The 21597-nt window shown below is 39.2% G+C and overlaps 1 protein-coding gene across 2 annotated transcripts in view; it reads right to left on the bottom strand.

Annotated features, from left to right (window-relative positions):
• Positions 1–21597, bottom strand: part of UNC5C (unc-5 netrin receptor C) — a 362776-nt gene that overhangs the window by 34381 nt on the left and 306798 nt on the right. The window contains exons 8-12 of one of the 2 annotated variants that reach the window (XM_045472350.1): positions 17052–17108; positions 14843–15034; positions 13771–14115; positions 10793–10880; positions 509–677 (exon numbers count right to left, since the gene is read on the bottom strand). In XM_045472350.1, the coding sequence (XP_045328306.1) occupies positions 509–677; positions 10793–10880; positions 13771–14115; positions 14843–15034; positions 17052–17108 (851 nt within the window). The remainder of the gene's footprint in view (positions 1–508; positions 678–10792; positions 10881–13770; positions 14116–14842; positions 15035–17051; positions 17109–21597) is intronic. The other variant, XM_045472359.1, reaches the window with a different exon arrangement.

Genomic DNA, 21597 nt, shown 5'->3' with positions numbered 1-21597 from the left:
GTCACGGGTGTTCTTCATTCTAGTGGAGCTTCAGGAATGCATTGTTTTTCTGTTTCCCCAAGTTAAGTTCAGAAGAACTATATTCCGGGTATATGTCTACAATGCCTACCATTTTCTGACCCAGTTGCAATGTTTCTTTACCGGCAAATTAAAATATATATATATATATATATATATATATATATATATATATATATTTCCCTTCCCAATACACTGTATGTATGTTCCAAGGGGGACTTGTGCAAGGCTCTCAAGTGTACTTTCCTTAGAAGTTAGCCAATGCTTGACCATCATTTTCACTGTGCCTACCCATCAGTAGCTAAAGCATTCAAGAAATAGTCTTTCCTTCTTCCTTCCTTCTCATACTCTCTGCCTCTCTCTGTCTTTTTGAGTATAAGCTAAAATTCCATTCATGTTCTGCTTTAAAAACAAAAACTTTCCCATAATTACTCCAGTTTATCTAAATGAATTGCTCTTGTGTTCCATCTTTATCCCAACAGAAGCTCACCTCCCACTGCCCCTGTGCTGCCTGGTTCTTGAGCTGTATCTTCCAGTCCTCAGTATTGGGATCTGCACAGTGATGCATAGTGAGGATGACGGGGCGGGTCAGCAGGGCTCCCGGAGGCCCACAGCTCACCACAGGGGTCAAGAGTGTCTGAGTGTCTTCCATGGGTGGCCTAGAAGAAGAGCAGAGATTGGCATGAGTGACATTTCCATAGCATGTATGTACTATGTATTCATTGAGATTTTAGATCTGAAGTTGTGCAAAGTGTTTCTTCTTGGGATTTTTGCGGGGGTGGGGGAGGGTGCAGAGGCAGAATCACATGGGAAGACATGTCCTTTATACCAATACTTTCATCTTCAAGACTGGAGAAATTTATGACAACAGTGAATTTGCCAGTGTCTCTTTGATCCCCTTCCCCCAGACACAGACAGACCTGCCTTTGGTAATTTTCTTTGAATTCATGTGCAGATACTTTCAGGATGGAACAGGAAGGAATAGAGTCCTTATGAGGTTACACAACCATCCTTTTTTTTTTTTTAATTAAAAAATTTATTTATTTATTTGAGAGAGAGAAGGAGCGAGAGAAAGAGAGGCAGGGCCAGAGAGAAGGGGAGAGAGAGAAGCCCAAGCAGGCTCTGTGCTGTCAGCTCAAAGTCCAATGTGGGGCTCAATACCATGAACTGTGAGATCATGACATGAGCTGAAATCAAGAGTCAGATGCTCAACTGACTGAGCCAGCCTGATGACCCCACAACCATCTTTTCTGATAATACTTGCCATTACTCTCACAGGGTTTTAAATACTTTTAATTTATTTTTAGGACCTAACTTGAAAAATACTTCAAAAAAAAAAAAATCACTTCAGAGTAAGGACATCCTAGAGCTAAATTTCTTCCAGATGACTTTCAGGGATAATTCAGGCTAGTAAAGCAGATTCATTCTTTCACATATGACCAGGCAGAATACAGAACTGTGTTCTATAGTTCTAGAATTTAAAATGAAATATTTCTACGTGTATACTTCATACTCAGAGAATCGGGGTGGAAAGAACCTCAAAGATCTAATTTTTTTTTAATGTTTATTTATTTTTGAGAAAGAGACAGAGTGAGAGCAGCGGAGGGGCAGAGAGAGGGAGACACAGAATCTGAAGCAGGCTCCAGGCTCTGAGCTGTCAGCACAGAGCTCGACGCGGGGCTCGAGCTCACAGACTGAGATCATGACCTGAGCTGAAGTTCGACTCTCAGCTGACTGAGCCACCCAGGTGCCCCAAAGATCCAAATTCTTTATTTCCACATTTTTTTTTTAACTTTCTTCAGTCATTTCCCTAACAAGATTGTAATCAACAAATAAATGGATAAATTAACCCAAAGCTGATATGTGAGCAAGTAGTCCCAGCATGGGGCAGACTGCCCAAAGTCTTAAAACTAACAAGTGCTAGCATGGGGACTAACGCCAATGCCTTCTCAACACAATACTCAAAACTACTCTGTCAGAATAGTGTGGATAAGAGATCATGAGCTGAGTGTTTCAGAGGAGGCAGGACCCCTGGGGTCAACAAGCACCACCTTCCATACAAAGTAGGAGCCTCTCTACAATATGCTGGCTTGTGGCTGGTGCTGTAGACACATCCAAAATGGTACTCCACTACTATTGAGGGTCACCTCATATATTATCGATTCAAACCTACAAAACGTTCTTAGGAGAAATACAATTTGCCTTCCTGATCCTTCTTTCCACATATCTTTGGCCTGCTTTCTCTCCACTTCAGCATGAGAGCCTTTCAAATATTTAGAGATTGCTATGATGCCTCTAGAAAGTCTTCTTTATTTTAGACCAAACATTCTCAGTTTTTTAACTTTAACTAGAAAAGCATGGTTTCCAGATATCTCCCTATATTTCTACCTTCATCGTTATATAGATGTCCATTGGTGTTCCTATGTCTTCACTAAAGTAAAGCATCTGGAAGTGAATATTATACTCAAGTAGGCAGCATAGCGGGGCTCCTATTTTCCTTGATTTGGAATACATAGTTATATCAATGCCTAACAAAATTGTTGCCTTAGGTTGTTTTCAATCAAATAATTATTTATAAATGTTATTGCAGGCTTGAGTTACAGAGGAAGATGGAGATAATATAAAGCATTTCCTTTATAAAATGAGGCAATGAAGCCCCAAGGAGGTTAAGTTATTTGTTAAAGCTAACTACTCTGTGTATTCATAACATGAAAGGCTCTTAGGCTAAGTCTCTACAGTTTTGTGGTTGCAGCAATGGCTTTTGAACATATGTACAGAAATTTACATTTGGTTATTTAATTTCACCTTAACAGTTTCAGAGAAAATTTCAGGGTATGTATTTCTTAACACTGTCTTTTCTCCAAGTATAGGCTATCTCTTCTAGTCTTTCATCCTCTGTAGAGCTGATTTGCCTGCCACTTATCTTCTCGTTCCAATCACTGTTGACATTGTAGTACAAGAAGAGGGCAAAGATAAAGACCTTTTTAAACATACTACTTGAAACCTCTTTCTAGTCTGACATCAATAATTTGAATTTTCTGGTTTAGCCAAATATAAACCAATTAAAATATACATTGTCCAGTTCACATCTTTCCATTCATTCACGTGGATATTATAAGGGACATATCAAATTCCTGTATAATTGTGATGGCCACTTGAGAAGGATTTTCCTTTAGGATTTTTTTTCCTCATCTATGGTTAATCTATGAATATACTACACAATCTAGAAGTTAGCTTAAATCTATGGCCTACCCTAATTTAAAACTCAATGAATGACAACAGCTGTTTGATATTTTTATATATAAATATATATACATCTTTAATTTATAATATACATATTTTATATACTGTTGGAAGACAGTTCTCCATGGATCTTTCATGTTCCTGCATGTCTCTTCAAGGCGATTGCATAGCAATCACCTTGGAAGGCAACAATAATAGTGCTGGTCTCTAGAGTACAAGGCAACCACATCCACTTCCCATTATAAAAAAAATCCATGTTCTCCAAGCTCAGAGGTCCTTCCTGGAAGGCACCCACTGAGTGTGTACAGATCATCTGACCCTCTCTGCATCTCCCTTCTGGCACTGGGGTTTTGTGAACTGGCACAAAAATGACAAAACTCTGGACAGTGTTATTGCTGTAACAAACTGTCCTTTGTCTCTGGCCCAGAAGTACTGTGTCATCTATCAACATCCACCAGACTGTGGCAGCCAAGGTAACGTCAAATCTTAGAGTCCTTAGCTCCTGACAAGTATTATCCTCAGTTCTAAGAACTCAATTATAGTTTGACGTATTTTCTCCTTAATAAAACTGGGCTATCCCTCCCTCCTCTCATTCTAAAATGTCATTAGGATCTCACCAACTTAAGGGTTTTCTTTCTTCCTATTTAGAAAGTAAAAGCAACTTTTATCTCCTTTGTCTTTTAACATCATCTCCATCCTCACTGAATAACAGCACATTTTTATTGAATCTAAAGTTATCCAAGTACTTGGAAATGTACTTTTGGGAATAATAAGGTTATTGGCAGCTTGAGAAGTCTTTATCATCCGCTTCATCCCTTAGTTTTCATTTCCTCTTAACCCAGTTTTTCTTCCTTCATTCCAGTCTGAAATTCATTTTCTTAGTACATGAGTGACGTTTTGCTTTCATTGTGGCATAGCTGATATTATACTATCGGTCCTAAGCGATAACCTTGCTAATTCTACTTTTCCTACCATGGCAACAAAATAACACAACCAAAACAAAAAACAGTGACTACATTTTTGTGAGCACAACTCTTACCTTTTGGTCACAAGTGTACCTTGAGAAGTAGGCATTAAACTTTTAAGGAAGGAGACTTAAGTGGAATCCATTTCAAGTGGTCCTTGCTATATAGTTGGAGATTGGAAACATCTGCCCCTCAGTCTGCTGTTAGCAGCCGGTGCTTGAGGCAGAAAGAGGAGGGGTTCTTCTCATCACTGAGTTGGAACAGAAGGGAGAAGCCTCCCTGCTGGGTTGGGGAGCTGTCAGACCTGTACTCTCCAAGCACACCCCTGGCATGCAATATTGATGGGCACCATTCTTGAGGGAGGGATAGCAAGGGAAGGAAGGGGCAGTAGGTGTCAAAAGAATTTATTAACCCAGTGAGGTGCAAGAATGTAATGAATAGGGAAGTGGTGAAGCGGAATCCATAACAGGGAATGAAAAACAAAGAAGAAATAATGATAAGAATCTTTTCGTTTTCAAGATGAAAGAAGGGGTGTTGAAATTGGAAACATTTCCAAGCCTATATGGAAGGAGTGATTGAGGGAAGATTAAGATTTAACTCTGTGGAATGATTGAGGGAAGATTAAGATTTAACTCTGTGAAACCAAAGGTCAGAGTGTTTAAATCCACATTAAGCACGAATATTACAATACATAAAACAAAGCTAGTAGAAATTAAATATAAATAAGCCTGACCCATGTTTTTTTGCAACGGGCTTCACTCCTATATGTCTCATGAGTGATCTGAGATATTTAGTAAACATTCTATACATATTAACGGCAGATGACATGGAAATGAGCACAAAGCAAAAATTAGCTGCAGAAGCAGCAATTAAGTAGAAATTTAGTAATGAACAATAATTAAAGTTTCAAAGGCTTTTCAAAGTCCAGTGAGGATACTATCATAGGAAATGCTGGATGGGTTCTGAAGCCTCTAGGACAAAGCCCTCAGAGAAGTGTTTTAGTTTCCTGTCAGAGAGATTTTCTCATCCTTTGCTTGCTGTTATCCGTGAGGAGAACTTCTCCTACACAGAAGTGCACAATTTAGAAAACTTTCATAAAAGCAATTGCATTTGCTGCTCATGGCACACCTGCAAGGGAATCAGGATAAGTATGTGTAATACTTCTTTTTCCACAAGAGAAAAACTGAAATCTGGAGACATTCACACACTTGCCTACGGCCTCAAAACTAGTAACAGGCAAAGCTAGATTTCAAACACAAGTGATTTGGTTTCTTTCACACAGTGGTATATTTTGGGTTACTTATCAGGGTTCAGGGCCTTGAGACTTTTTTCGGTCTATTTGCAAGAGCAAGCCTAAAATTACTTCTTGAAGAGAATCTGTCTCCATCCACCTCTGTGTGGAGACAAGATGCTTTCTAGTAACATACATGTCTTTTGTCAGGTCCCTCAGGGTGACAATCCCACCGCCACCCTCCCCCCCCCCCCCCCCCCCCCCCCCCGCCGAGGCTCAGCTGCCTTTTGAAGCACACGGTTTCACATATAACTGGCAACTTGAAATATTTGCACTCTAGGTATCTGACAGGGAATATCTAACTCACTTGCTATCAAAAGCTCAATTGAGCAAAAAAAAATATTTATGGAAGCCACTCTGAAGGGCGTGCCACCATTTCCCCAGACAAGCCAGAATCTATCCCTGGATTAAGCCACAACAGCTAAGTATCGTGCTCTGACTGAATTGATGAGTCCTTGAGGAATTATTTTACTGAATTTATACTTGGGCCTTATACCATCTACTTACATTGAGGGACACTACCAGGAGTCCTATGAAAACTCATTGCTATTTCAATTTAAGGATGTTGTTAATTGTATTAACAAAAAATGTCTTCTTTATGTGGAATGAAGGGAGAAATAATTGAGCTTCTCTTGGGCATATTTTTTCCTCATGGACACATGGATTTTATCACTTACCACATTCCCCTCTTGAAAGGTTCGGAATAGTAAATTCATGACCTATTACCAGGAAATATGCTGGGAATTGCACCAAATGTTTTATACTTTAACTGCTTACCTGACTTTGTTATCTTTTCAAATCTTAATTTTTCTCATTTTCTCAACCTACTTATTTACAAGTTTTTTTTTTCCCTCCCATTGAAAAGACTGTGTTTTCATAAATCACCTGAAATCATTTCTTTATAAGTAAGATTGCAGTATATGAACACCGTGGAGAGCAGTGAGAAAATAAGATTTATATATGCCTGCACTCCACTCTCTTCCCCCTATACCTGTAGCCTTTTATACGGCTGTATGCTCAAATAAGGACTTGAGGACTCAAAAGCGGAATGCCATTGAGTTTCACTGAGAAATAATAATGTCAAATACTGTTTTACCAACTTCCAAAAACATGTTAAAATAAATCAAAACTTTCTGCTATATGGTTACTTACATAAGAGAATTTTGGCCCGCTATCCTAACATACTACTTTATTATTTATATTCGGTACCTATATATGATAGATAGTTTACATTGCCTCGCCACTAACTCACACCTTGAACTCTTCTACGCCAACGTCCTGCAGTTGACAAATCCAATGATTTCTTCTTTTTTTTTTTTTTAAATTTTTTGTTTGTTTGTTTATTTATTTATTTATGAGAAAGAGAGAGAGCAAGCTGGGGAGGCGCAGGGAGAGAGAGCGAGAGAGAAATCCCAAGGAGGCTCCACACTTTCAGGGCAGAACCTGATGTGGGGCTTGAACCTAGGAACTGAACTGTGAGATCATGACCTGAGCTGAAACCAAGATCAGACGCTTAACTGACTGAACCACCCAGGTGCCCCAATGATTTCTTTTATTCTTCTTTTTCTGTACATTTTAATTTTACGTATACCTATGTCAACCACTTCTTTCATCTTGAACATCTCTTTACGTTTGATTGTTCTATAATACTTCCAGTCATTCATTCTTTCATTGAAAAATATTCATTGCATAGCCACTCAGTAGAAGCACCACACCAGATGTAAACTCTGTGTTGATCTGCCTTTTCCTTCCACGTTCTATTTCGTTTTGCTCATCACATCCAAACTTTAATAGGAATATTTCCTGAAGCTCTTTCCTTCGGTCTCTACTTTCTGCCTCTGCATTTTTAACCCTCAGAGGATCCACCCACTGGTGACTCCCCATCCGCATCTCCGGCGTGAATCCCATATCCCTACCCGCGCACGCTGCCCACATTTAGCTCAGAATTTGTCCTTCCTCCTTGAACCACTTGCGCTCACAATTTTCCCAGTGCCCAAGGCTTGGTTCCTACACCTATCCTTTGTGTTTCATTACTCTTTTGTGACACTTCTGACCGGTGGTGAAATCTTCTTTCTGAAATATATTTCACTTTCCATCCTCCAGACTCAGGCCTGGTTCTTCCCTTCCCCGTTCCCCCTTCACACCTAATTTATTGCCATAGCCCAACCAGGCAGCCGGCCTTCAGGGAGTCTTCCTGTTCCCTCCACCAACTAACTCATCCAGCCTACCTCACCAGATCAATCTTTAAAACGCACTGTTATTCTCTTATTGCTTGGCTGCTCAGAGACCTTCCATGGCTCCCCACGGTTTCCCAAAAAAGTTCTTTTTACCTTCATATGTGGAATGTCTAAGTTGACTTTCTGGCCTTTTGAGAGTATTGCTAAGCAAGGGCAGAATACAGAGAAAAGGGCAATTAACATTGATATTTTTAATTCCAATTATTTTTCAATAAGAAATGACAAAGAGCAAAATTTCAGTCTGAGTCAGACTCATTTTTTTTTTTTTAAACTACTACTGGAAACAAGGCAAAAAGGTCCACGTTAGTGCCATTAATCATGGAAATTGTATCCACAGGGGAAACAGACGCTTTGTGGCGTCTTCCGAGATGTGTAAAGCAGGAGAGGTAGAAATCATGAGCACGCCCTTACAGATTTGCTCCCTTGTCAGAGACAGCGTGTCCCATCGCTGCAGCTCATTTGGGCTGCTCATCTGCCATTCAGGGTTTTCTCTTAGAGCACATTCAGTAATGATAAGGCCCCCTTGTCATATCCACTCTGCCACACGTAATTAAGTTCACGCCTCCCTTTAGACAGTTCACATCAGCAGATGACCAGCTGGAAAACATCCAGCTGGAAAAATCCCCAGTTTGGGATGCAATAAAGGGAAATCAGGGAGAAAGAAAATGGAGAAAAATGATCAAAATTGTCCTATAAATGACTTGAAGGAACATTCATAGCTTCTGATGCCCTCCCAATGTCTTCCCTGTTAGAAGTTCTGTCTCAGATCGTGTGAGGATAGAAAGGGTCTTCAGGGAGCAGGAGTAAGAAACTGTGTGCGAGACTGTACCACAGTAAGAAGCAGAGGCTTGGTGCAGTGTCTTGGTGCTATCTGTAAAAGAGGGACGGCATGGGACAGAGCAGAAAAGCTTCGCGGTGAGATCACCTGCCTGAGAATTCGGCCGTCCCTCAGCTTTTGACTGGGAAAAAATTGGCTCTGTGACTTGATTTCCCCGAGCCCTAGTTTTTCAATCTTTAAATTGGAACTCATCACAGGGTTGCAGTGCGGAAATAAATGAAAGTTAAAGTATGGTGAATAAATGGTACCATGTATTCTATTATTAATATATCCTAAACGACGGAAAATAAGTGACGAGAAGAACTGCTCGTTATTTGACACAGTCGTCTTCTTGTGTTTGTTCCTTGTTTCATGGTCTCTCGTGCATGTTTTCTTTTGAGATCTTGAGGTTTCTCTAGCTTCATTTATATAAACAGAACTTCTCTGATGCACACCAAGTTGAACAGAGTAATTCTCTCTGCACCTAACTTCAGGCAGTATGGGCGGCAAGAAGTGATTTATAGTTTTTCCTTTTCTTTTGAGTCGAAGGAAAAGGAAAACTCAAAGCAGAAGTGTCTAGCTTTATCAATTTTTTGTTTTCTCTTTCTTTCATCTCATATGCACAATTATTCTTGCCAGGGTGCTGGCCACACCATGGGAAGGAAAACCACACCAGTCACACAATGCACACATCTTTCAGCCTCAGCACGTCCCTGCAGCACTCCTTAAGGCCTGATTTGCAGCTGAAGATAGCAGTGATTACATGGACAGTAAGAGACCCAGACACCTCACTGCTTCAGAGGATAAAGCACAAGCCATCCCTCATTTCTGTTTAAACAAAATGTCCATGTTGGCAAAGGCCTTGAGTGATGGATGTACTTAGTGCAAACCTTGACTTAGGACAAGAGAAAGAAGAAAAAAGTACATAAAGGGATCTTAGAGTTTGCTGATCTTTATTTCTCCTGTTGCAACAGAAGGGCACTCTCGGGGTCTGTGAATGTTACTTTGCATGGAGAATGAAAAAAAATGAATATTTGATGTGAGTAAATACAAGCCTTTTAGTAATTTTCTGTTGCTCAAATTTAAGGCATGAATAACGCTCAAGGAACTTTATCATTTTCTTAGGTTAGTGCTTGTGTAGGTGAAAGGACACCACCCAAGGAAAAAAATGTTCGGGGTCCTCCGGATTATAAATGCCAGTATCTCTACCTGAGAGAATGATAAAAGAGCTTTTCGGCTTTTGAAGAACAAGACTAAAAATGGGTGTTTTTCTGAGGATGAGAGAGGGAAGACAAAAGGTATAATGTGTTATAATGATAACCTAGTTCGACATTTATCACTCATGCTTTGTATCTGGAGCTCAGGGCTGGAGAGCCGATGCCTTTCCCCTTGGGAAAAACAATGATAATTACATGTAAGGATCTTCATTTCAACAAAGTCTTATTTTAAGATCTCAGTGTACTTCAGATGCATTAATCAGTCAGACCTTAAAGCACTATTACATATGTTTTATGTGGGAACTAACGAAGAGAGACCATTCTTAGATTTGTTAGAAGCCCAGACTGAAAATTGGATTTAGGACATTTAGAGTCTTCTTGTTATTTTTTACTTAAAGTAACTTCATCTTTATGACTATGATACATTCAAAACAAAGCCTTTTGACTCAATCTAATTTCTATCAATCCTAGATGCATTTAGAAAGGCTCAATATGGAGTTTATAAGGCTAAACCTAAAAAGGAGGCTGATAAGGCTTAAGTTAGGGAGAGTTACAAAAAGAAGAACCCGCAGGTTAGAATAAAATGCTAGGCTCACGTGGGGGTGACAGGCCAGAGGTTAAGGGACTTTCTAATCTTTGTGACCTTTAACCCTGTAATGGGGATGGGGTGGATTCCTGAGCCAGGCCACATGAAGCTGATTCTCTGTGTCTATCCACACATCTCTCCAGACAATCTAAGGATCACATTTCTGGCCATTTTTCCAGCTATAATGGCCACATGTCCACTTGAGAAAAGATCTCTGGCCTTCGGCCCATACTCAAGATCTGCACAAGTGTCTGAAGCTTCAAAGATAAAGAGAAGCCGACGTTTTATAGGTCTAGGGAAAAAAGGGTATGCTAGAAGCAGGGCACTCGAGACATGTTGGGTTTATTCTTTCTATTGCACAATTCTCCTCCAGGTCAGACATTGATAAAGTCAAGCGCACCAGAAAAAGCATATTTACCTCATATTTTCTTTCCTGTGTACAGTCACATACATTTCGTAGACTCTCCCTTGGGGAATGGCCCCAGCGGGAATCAGCAAGCTTACTCCTGAATAGCAAAAGAGAAAAGCAGTCACATAAGACCTATGAATCAAAAGGAAACTTCACAGAATGCCTTTGAAGCAAGTGAAAGGGAATGAGGAGATTTTGTGGCCATGCAGCTACAAGCCTGCTTTTTCTCTAAAGACATGTAAATATTCATAGCTGCCCTGCTTTCCGTCCTTATTGGTCTTATTTGTTACCACAGCTCCCTCTGAACTGTTCTGGAATTACTCAAAGGAATGATGTAATTTTTTAAACTCTTGTTTTATTTAAGGAATAGACAGATGGTTCCACTGTTGTTTTCCTTGTAAAATGAGGGGAAAACCAACAACCGCTCTTAAAATTTCAAACAGCTGTAATGATGCATCGTTTCTAATTTAAGAAAAAAAAATCCCCACGAAATTCAAAGTCAGGGAAATGCTAACCTCAATAATATCAAAAAACACTTATTTCTGAAATATCTGGCCAGCATCAGTGTTTTTCCGTAACAGAATAATAATTGGTGGAGAACTTCTTTCATCATACATAACTCTAGAAAACGAACAGACAACAGACAAACTATGACTAGTTTTTAGTCAACGCAGGTCAGGAGGGTGTTTACTCAGTTGCTAATGGACACCATTTTGTAGGACTAGGGGATCACGCTTTGTTCTAAATTCACTGGGCCTAATGCAGTTCTTTCCCATTTGAGCTTGTATCAGAATCACCTGCAGTGCTTGCTAAAACACAGATTACTGGATCCTGGCGTTTTTGACTTATCGGGCCTACCGAAGTTGTACTTCTAGAAAGCTGTAGGGTGATGCCAATGACATGATGCCCGTGGACACACTGTAAGATGCCCGTGGACACACAGAGATGCCCGTGGACACACTGTAAGAACCACCGGCCTGCATCACTGCGGGATCATCACAAAGAATAATTCCGGGTGGGCAACAACCTGTAGACACCCGTCTTTGTGATTTTATTCCAATAAATGTGGTTTACTTTCAGCTCACTAAAAACTGACGGAGCATCGCTGTGAGTATGGTGTTTGGCAGTACTGTGAATGCCACGAAGTAAAAGACAGTGTTCCTGTCTTTGAGTAATTTATACTTTAATTAGCAAGGGAATGGAATATGCCAAATGAGCACAGGGCAGTAAGGAAACTTGCCCGACCATGTTGGAAAGTCTCAAGAATGAAGAATGGAGACTTAAGGAGGAATCGTTACTCAGAGGCGTTTGGGTAACCGGTTGGAAACGTTGAGTCACGGCCTTCTCGAGAAGGAAAGTCACATAAAAGCTCAGTGCTGTGGGAAATGCAATGTCACACTAGGGGACAGGATGGTTTGCTGAAGCACACAGTGGAAGCAGGAGGGCCACATGTGAGGCTACCAACCCTTGGTAGTTTTTTATTTTTCCTAATGGGAGCAATAAAACGTACCTTTATGTTACAGGGATGAAATAAAGCTATGAATGTAAAGTGATAAGAATAATGCCTGATGCATGTTAGGTAGCTTGTTATAAAGTAATGTATGTAAATCACCAATGCTTAGGACGTAGAAAGTATTTAATACATGCAACCTCCCTCCTTTCCACTTAAGAAGCCTTTCTAATAATTCATATATGAAAAAGTGACAGGTGTGAAAGTGGGAAGGAAAGGTAGAATCCAACAAATATCATGAAAAAAAAACTGCCTTGAGAATATATAATGTTTAAACAATAAAAAACAATAGAGCATATTTTGATCTATCCATCTGATAGACTTTTAGAAATATATTTTAAATCATGATTTTAAAGAGTATACAATAGCATGAGAATTAAAGAGAAAAAGGCAAAAAAAAAGCATATATAACGTATAATCTCAGCTATGTAAAATGCATAGATAAAAGGAAAAATGAGATTCCCTTAAGTATTTTAATTTATTAAAATATACTTTTAAAGGTATGGTGTGACAAACTGGCAAGGCATTGAAATAAGGGACTGAATAAGAGAAAGAATCAAAGACAAGTTCATATTCAGATCTGCAGACCAATCGGTTCTGTATATTATTTGGCCGTATGGCTATTTTTACATTATATTATTTTCTTATGCCACATGAGGACTTCAGGCCAATCAAATTGCTTCTTATTGCTGTATTGTCAAAAGAGCTAAGGTAGAGTCACAGAGGAATCCCTTAACCCTCTTATGGCCAATAGATAAAAACCCATTGCTAATACCGATAAATGAATATCAAACATTAATCAAACATTATCAGTCACTAACTTAAATTTACTATTGAAGTCCTTTATGGCACTTATGCTGTAGAAGGAGGTAACTAAATAATAAGCTGAAAACTCAATTATACTACAGATATACACTACACATAATGAGGCTGTGATTCCAGAGAGATTGATCAGAAGAGGGAGCGAGTACCTTACAAATACCTTGAGGTGGAAGATCGTATAATAAAGAGTTAAGTTAATAAATGAAGATTTGATGTCTACTATGATGTTCTCTGATCTCAAAATTAGTATTCTGAAGTATTGCTTCCTACAGTAAATTGGAAGTGAACCAACTAATATGTTTTCTAATTAATTTGTCCTTTTAAAGTGTGATGACAACGGCGAGCACTTCTGGCTTGCTGTTGCCTTCTGAAGCTCTATTAAAAAGAAGGTCAATGACAGTTCCAAATTAAATCTTGGCAGAAAGCTGTGAGTATAATATTTCTAGAGGAAGTGTTTTCCGAGTTGGCTGGAGGAAGATGAATGGTTTGGCTGATTTTGTCTGAAGTAATGTTGATCTACATCGAAAGTAGATTTGGGTTAGATTAGGCTCCAACTAACTTTTCAGGCCTAATGAAAACAAACAGATAAAAAAAAAAGATTTGGGTACAAACATACGTTCTCAAGATCTATGTGATTTCAACCTCTAGGAATTACCTGAATTGGGAACAATCAGGTGACCCCCGAGAGAGTTGAAGGTGCCAAATGCAGTACAGGATGGATCCGTCTGCCTTGCCAGACTCTGATTCTTCACGTTGAGCGCCTCGTTCTCCAACAAAGATTGGGTCATCTGAGGAGACAGCTTTGATGCAAACTCAGACAGGTCATCTTGAGGGGTGACAGCACCGGAAGTGTTGTACACTTTGATTTTCAGGTTGGGCAGTGGATCCAGAATTGGAGAGTTGGTCATTGGGATTTTGTCTGAGACATCATGCAAGGCATAGACAGGTCCTCTGTACATGGCGGCAGCTGATGTGAGGTCTGGGGGTACCACCAGGAGATCTGAGTCAGAAAGAGAAAGGAAGTCCATTTGCATTCTCCATTCGGGTAACTTCTACTAGTCAAGCTCACCTTGGTACTTTCTGAGCCAAACACAAATGAACAAATGAATATTCGAGATGTTTAGACTCTAAGGTTCTGTTGAAAACAGGGCAATGAGATAACTACAATCCATTTTATTGTTGGCTACAAATTAGGAGACAGTTCATTCTGTATTTTGCCTTGAAGTCTACTCATTGCTCCTAAGGTATTTCGCTATTTCAACAGATTGAATTCGAAGACAGTGATCTGCACTCAATGACTTAGGTAATAGTTTTCCTTGTCTATACTGGATTTGAGGTCATCTGTAGACCACTATATTCATAGCTATGCAAGCTGTATTGTCAAAAGGCAAAAAAAAAAAAAAAAAAAAAAAAAAAGGACGGGAATGTAGGAAATCAGTCAACCAATCTGTGTATTCTTTTAAAGTAAAAGTTTAAAAGTATGACATAGAAACCTGTTAAGACAAAAAAATGATTTGTGCATCTTGTCACTTCTAGTTTGTTATACGAATGAAGTCAACAGAGTAATGACCCTGATTTTGTCTGAAGTAATGTTGACCCAAATCCATGTCTTCATGGAGCTAATGCTCTGGCTAAATTACATGACTTGAAAGTCCCTGATTTTGGCACCACACAGGGATGCTGGTCACATGCATACATCACAGGTGTGGAGTGCAACGTTAACTGACCTTGTCTCGCTGCCTTGATGTTCACAGGCTGAAAGCCTCCATTGAGCGCCGAAGAGTCAATAATATCAGACTCAAAGTCACGATGATTCTTGCGATACACAAATAGGGCCACAACTACAGAAATGGCCAGGCAAACTATCACAGCTATCACAATGCCAACATACAGAGCGACATCATCTGAATCGGGAGCAGCTGGAGAGGACAAGGAAACATTGGACCAACTGCTTAGAGAAATTTCCCACAGATCACATACATATTGTCGGTAATTTTTTTCCGACATTTATTGCCTTTTTTATAGGTTAATTTCAAATCTATTTCAAAAGCTATATAAAACGACTGTGGCCTTTCAGTGGAAAATTATCTCTGATTTCTTTTCCTTTCTCACTCTGCATCTACCCACCCACTAATCTATCTTAAATTGGGCAGCATAACAGACCATTTATTAGAAGGCATAAAAAGAAACTGGAACTAAAACCATCCCAACCCATAGGGGAAAAAAAGTTCATTACTAATTTCAGGTAGAAAAGTTTGGAAGGCTGCTTTGAATTCACTGATAGTTCTCTAAAAAAATAAACATCAATATCCTGTTAGAAATATCTGGCATGTTCTGAATCTGTATATTTATTGAATCAGAATATGTTTTTAAGTATCATTCAAGTCAAAAGGTTACTTCCCACAAATAACATTCTTCTCACTTTCCCCTAAATCAGTGAACAGATGGGTGAGAACGGTATATGTAACTAAGCAAAACAAATACTAGGAGCAAACACATTGGATTTTAAAGATGTGCTTTCAGAAGATTTGGAGAGCAGAGGTCATTGTTGGTAACACCAGACTTTTGATACAGATTCAGTATTACCTCTGAGAACTATGAGGGTCTCATGGTCTCTGGTCAGAGATTTACATTTAGCCACTTGTTACCGAATCAAAATGTCTGTATGGTGCAGAGTAAGATAAAGGCCTGGTTCAGTGATCATAAAGGTCAGACTACCCTAGAAGGCAATTGAGCATTTGACCAACACAGTGTGCAATCGGTCGGGAGATCTGTTTCTGGGTAAAGCAAGAGGACAATTCCTGTAAATGTTCATCTTGCCTTGGGGGCATAGAACATACTTCGTTTCAACTGCAAAAGGTGATAGAAGCTGATAATTGAAACAAAACGAACAAGATTAAACCTTTCCAGAACCCCGCAGACACCTTTAAGTCTCTGTTTTTAGTATTTTGTGACCCACAAAAATTTTCAGCAGAGGTAACCAAAGCTTCTCCACTCACTATAAAAGAGGTGATTTTACACTGGTATTGCAAATAGTCAAGAACAACCTTTTTATGCTCAATTTTATATACACGTGCAGTTTGGAGGAAGGGAGTTTTCAGATATGTGAGTCCCATGGCCTCCTAAAAGCTGAAGAGCCCCTATTCTGTCCACTACGACTCACAGCCACATAGTTTACGTAGGGGAAATGACTCATCATCTAGATTGCCAGTGGCTCACCCAAACTCTTGTGTCACGGTTTCTTTGACACGTTGACAGTTTAAAGGGATTCCCTTTTAGAAACTGCTCTCTTTCAGCATTTTGTGTTTAAATATACTGTATGTGAGAGACATTTCTTTTTTAACTATTATCTTTCCCAAAGTTTCCAGACTATCGACTTTCCCATCAACTAAGTCAATATTGACAGATCTTTCCAGAATACTAGTGACAGCCCAAACACTCTTGGTTGTGTGAGCACTGCTTTCCAAGGGCTGACCGGACATTGCTGCTGGGTAATATCTGAGGTCCTGCAGCAGTATTCTGAACTCCAGCCAGAACATTACATCTAAATCCTTAGGGTTTTACTTTATCAGGCTGTAATTACTTACCCAACATTCATGCTTCCTAACTCAACAGATCTGCATTTTCTCAACCCTTTACTTTTTAGCATTTGAACCTGGCCCTTTATTAGATCAGCACATTTCATGATATGGTTTGTCAGCTATTGGGACTGAAGCTTTGAATGGTAGACTGATAGGTTTTAAAGCTGGCAGAGGCTTGAAATGACCCTTCTTTCTTCTCCTCGGTGGTGAAAATCTAATTTGTTTTTCATGTTAGAATATATTAGGCGCCTATTTCCTGTGTGCACATCTGTGATCTAAAGAAAGGTAAACTTGAACTGGGGGCAATAACGTTAAATGATTATTCAGCAACATAAAAACTAAACATCAAACTTACAAGAAAATCCATATTCATTCTGGGTTCGCTGTTCAGTTGAGATAGGATAAAGGAAACCTTGAAAAGAACAAAAAAATGAAACAAAAATGGGAACAAAATCAAATTAATGAGGGAAACAAAATAAGAAGCATGAAAAATGGTTTAATTAAAAGAAAAGGAAAAGAAACCTGTGGTCCTTTAAAATTCTGGTTCAGTACAGAATTATGATTTTGCATCTCCTGTCTGCTCTGGAGCCTTACCAAGAATTAATAAGTAGGCAGATTGAATTTCAGAGCAAAACTGGTCTCGAGTCACTAACTTTGGAGTGCTTAAAGTCTTTCTTTTATTGAGCATAAACTCTAATGGATCTAATTTATTTCAGACATCAAGGGTCATTAGCATAAGGAAAATCTTTTTTCCTTATCCCTGCCATATGCTTTAATTCCCAGGACATATTCAGTAAGGCTCTAAGCAGTTTTTTTTCTTTTTTTTTTTTATTTAATCATAACAGCTTGCTCTTGGTCTAATAGAACTAAAGAAGACCTGTCATCATTGGTCAAAGGTTAAATACCCATTTGCTGAGCTGAGCTGAGCTGAGCTGAGACCACCCTTCCTCCCTCGATCTCAAATCCACCTTTTGGATTTTTGGTTGTTTCTTGTTCCTCCATTTAATAGGAATCCAATAGGTTTTGCCCAGGGACTGAGCAGTTTCTCAATGCAACAGAAACTGGATGCTTTTTATTTGAAATCACTCAAAAATCAATAGGGCCTAGAGGTTATAAGGTTATTTATTTCAGGGCTTCAGAGGAATAGTGTAAATTGGGAAAAATAAAAACCTCATCTCAACAATAAATGCACAGGTAACACTAGCGTTTTTTATTTTTCTTTCTTTTGAGTATATTCTAAGATATGAAGGAAGATGATGATGATGATGATGATGATAAAAATAATGTCAAGAAGAAGGCTGGGGGAAACATTTTAAAAACGTGGAATACAAATTTAAAACTTTTAATATGTAAAAATTTAAAGGTATAACATAACTGGTACCTCCAGTTTCCTAATATTTAATATTCTATAACATATGAATTGATCAAATGATACAGCGCCATTTGGATTAATCAGATGAAGATGACACAAATTGAACTTTCCTAGTAATGCTCAAGGGCAAAAACTGTAGAGAATCTGTAAGAATCACAATTAATTTGCTCAAAATTAAAGGTCTGTAATGCTCTAATACCAAAGGTAACTCTAAATCGTGCCTTAGTTGATCTTCTGTAGTTTGCAGAACACTCAGCTCTTATAAGCTATTTACCTGTTTGGGGAAGTAATTCAGGAGAAACATGCCGTGCTACCTTAATGAAAGAGAGGTTTGCTGTAGCACAGACAAGTTTGCTCTGAATTAATTTTTAATGCTTTATTTTAGAGCAATGATTGCAACCTCCTACTCAGTTTTATAAATATTATATTTCTTATTCCAGTTGTCTGAGTCCATGTATTAGGTTTGATTTTCATTTTTAAACACTTCTGTCTGGTAATAACCTTTTTCCATTTGTATTCTGTGAACTCAATAAAAGGACATCTGGGACATATACAGGCACTAGAAGAAAGGTTATTTATTTTGAAACCTAAAGATGTAAGACAATATGAGTTCACTGCTAGCAGAGGAGAGGAGGTAACTGATGTCATCATTCTGGTAGGGAAGGTATTAAGGAGAGGGGTGTCAAAATATTCATTTCTTGCAGATTAGAAGGCCTGGCAACAACTGTAAAATAGGATATCTGGGGATGGTCCGTTGTTCATCTTGAAAATTTTGATCACAATCAACATGGGCCTGCTGGAGTACGCAGAAGAATTGTATCTGAGAGAGGGAGAACAGAGATATAACATGGTCTGAAATTTCTCCCTGTGAGGCAGTTCTGGGTTTGCCTTGGCTTTTACCTCTACTTCCCAACAGAACGCCTGTTTTTGAAAGCAGACCAAGGAATAGTAAATAAGGAACTTTATAATTTTGCTTTTAATCTCAACTTTCCCATATTTATGTAGAGCTGGACAACTCAAAAATATTTTGGTAATTTATGGCATTCATCTGGGACTATATTTCATTCTAGGCACAGAATTGGAACTCATTCATTCATTCATTCACCTAACAAATACTCTTGAAGCCTATTATATACTGGGTTCTATTCTAGGCACGGGGTACAATGACAAACAAAAATGGGAAATGTCCCTGCTTGTGTTCTAGTTTAACAGAAAATAAGTAAAAATAATAAATAAGATCAACTTAAATGCTGAAAAATTTATTTTAAGAGATAGAAAAAAAGAATGTCATGTGATTGGAGATAAAGGGATGACCACCTTAGGATTTCAGGGAGCAATTTTTTGTTGAAATGGAATTTGAGCTGAAACTTGAATATGAGAAAGAATCAGCCAAGTTGAAATCATGAGGGACTGATGCTCCTCAAAGAACAGCCGTGAATGCAGAAGTCCTGACATAAAAATGGAGGGGTGCCTGGGTGGCTCAGTCAGTTGACCATCAGATTCTTGATTTCGGTTCAGGTCATGTTCTCACAGTTTGTGGGATCGAGTCCCATGTTGGGATCTGTGCTGACAGTGCACAGCCTGCTTGGGATCCTCTCTCTCCCTCTCTCTCTGTTTCTTTCTCTCTCTCAAAATAAAATAAGTAAACATTAAAAAAATGGAGTGGGTGGAGGGAAGCGATTGAAAGGAAAAGGGAGGAGGCAGGCTCAGAGGGGTGAGGGGTAGCCAGGTCTTGTAAGCCTGGTGGGCCAGGATGAGGCATTTTGATTTTATCCTAAATGAAATACAAATCCCATGATCAAATGTAATTTTGAAAAGATTGTTTTGGTTTTCCTATAGGTAATGGAGAGCAAAGGGAGCAAAGTGACAGGGCTTTATGGATGGTTTCTATGACACGTGGCTTGGGAGATGTCTATCAATAGGTGTATCAATGTAGTTGATAAAGTGTTTGCTTGGAGGTTGTTCCAAAATAAAATAGAAATTAAAAAAAAAAAATGGAAGTCTCACTACTAGTTATTCCTCATAGCCATTTAGGGCCAATCTAGCCAAACTGTTATTTTCCTACATGGGGAAATTTAAAACAGACCAGAGTATTAAGTATACCCACTAATGGTTCAACACCCCAATTTACTCTGTTATGGAAACACTGATAAAGAGTTTTTGGAAGGCAACTCTATAAAACTTTTTCCATCCTTTTCAGAACACTTCTGCAGCTACAGAACTAAAACATCACTTAGGAGGCTGGAAATCAGAAAAGAAGGGGATTACTGTTCCATCCTCTAAACGAGGGGAACACAGAATCACTTTCTAGAGTTTGTTTTTATGCTTTTCCATCTGATCCGTCTCTCACGGAGCAACAGGGGACATTTTCCTCCGCTAATGAGGTGACCCTGCTGAGAGCGGTCCTAGCAATAATGAAAAATAACATCTCTGGCAGAACACAGTGCAAAATAATTGTTTTTCGTGTCCCAATCAACAGCCTGGTTCATAAGTTAGGGATTTCAGTTAACTTTCCTATTACTTGAAAGTAAGGCCATCTGAAAAGGCACCGGAGCTGCTGGCCAAGGCAGTGAAATGGAGCTTTTCATTCTCATGGACTTCAGATTACATCCTCGCTCTGCCGTTTCCTTAGCTGTGAGAGCTTGGTCAAACTGTTTCACTTCTCTACGTATCAGTGTTCTAATCCATGGAAGAGGACACGGATCCTTACTCCCACAGAACTGTGGAAAGGAGAAATGAGACTTGTAAAGGGCTGATACACTGCAAGCAATTGATAAATGACAGCTCTATCAATGTCATTAGGATGTACACTGTAGGAACACTAAGACTCTAGGTTCTTTTTTTAAGAAAGATTTTTAAAAAAATTTTTATTTATTTTTGAGAGAGCAGTAGACAGCAAGTGAGCACATACACACACGCATGCGCGCACAAATGGGGGAGGGACAGAGAGAGGGAGACACAGAATCTGAAGTAGGGTCCAGGCTCTGAGCTGTCAGCACAGAGTCCGACGTGGGGCTCAAACCCACGAACTGTGAGATCATGACCGGAGCCAAAGTTGGATGCTTAACTGACTGAGCCACCCAGGCGCCCCAAGACTCCAGGTACTTAAAGGGATTCTATTTGTAGAGTCAGCTCAGCCCATTATTTAATGAGTGACGTTAGCAAATGTGTTTGAATTGCAGGTTCCCTAGTTATTCCAGAGACAAAGAGCCCAGTTTTTGTGAGAAACCATAAGCAATGCACTTTTTTAAGTACTGTATAGTCTTTCATGCTCTCCTATGAAAGAGGTTTATGGCCTTTGTGGCTTCTGGCATCCATGCAGTGGCATGTTTCAGAGGCAAATTTCCAGGGCCAGAGTGCAACTTGATGCTAAAACAATTTCTCAACCAGAGGTGGTGCCACTTCTAAAGTGGGGGGGAGGGCGGTGTTTGGAGACGGGGCAGGGCTGGTATGTTTTGGTTGTCATAATGATTAGGGTGTTGTTTATGGTATTTAGTGAGTAAGGGCCAAGGATACTGAATGTCCTGCA

This window comes from Leopardus geoffroyi, chromosome B1 (assembly GCF_018350155.1).
Source record: "Leopardus geoffroyi isolate Oge1 chromosome B1, O.geoffroyi_Oge1_pat1.0, whole genome shotgun sequence".
Classification (NCBI taxonomy): domain Eukaryota; kingdom Metazoa; phylum Chordata; class Mammalia; order Carnivora; family Felidae; genus Leopardus; species Leopardus geoffroyi.
This window is presented reverse-complemented; position numbering and strand designations above follow the sequence as displayed.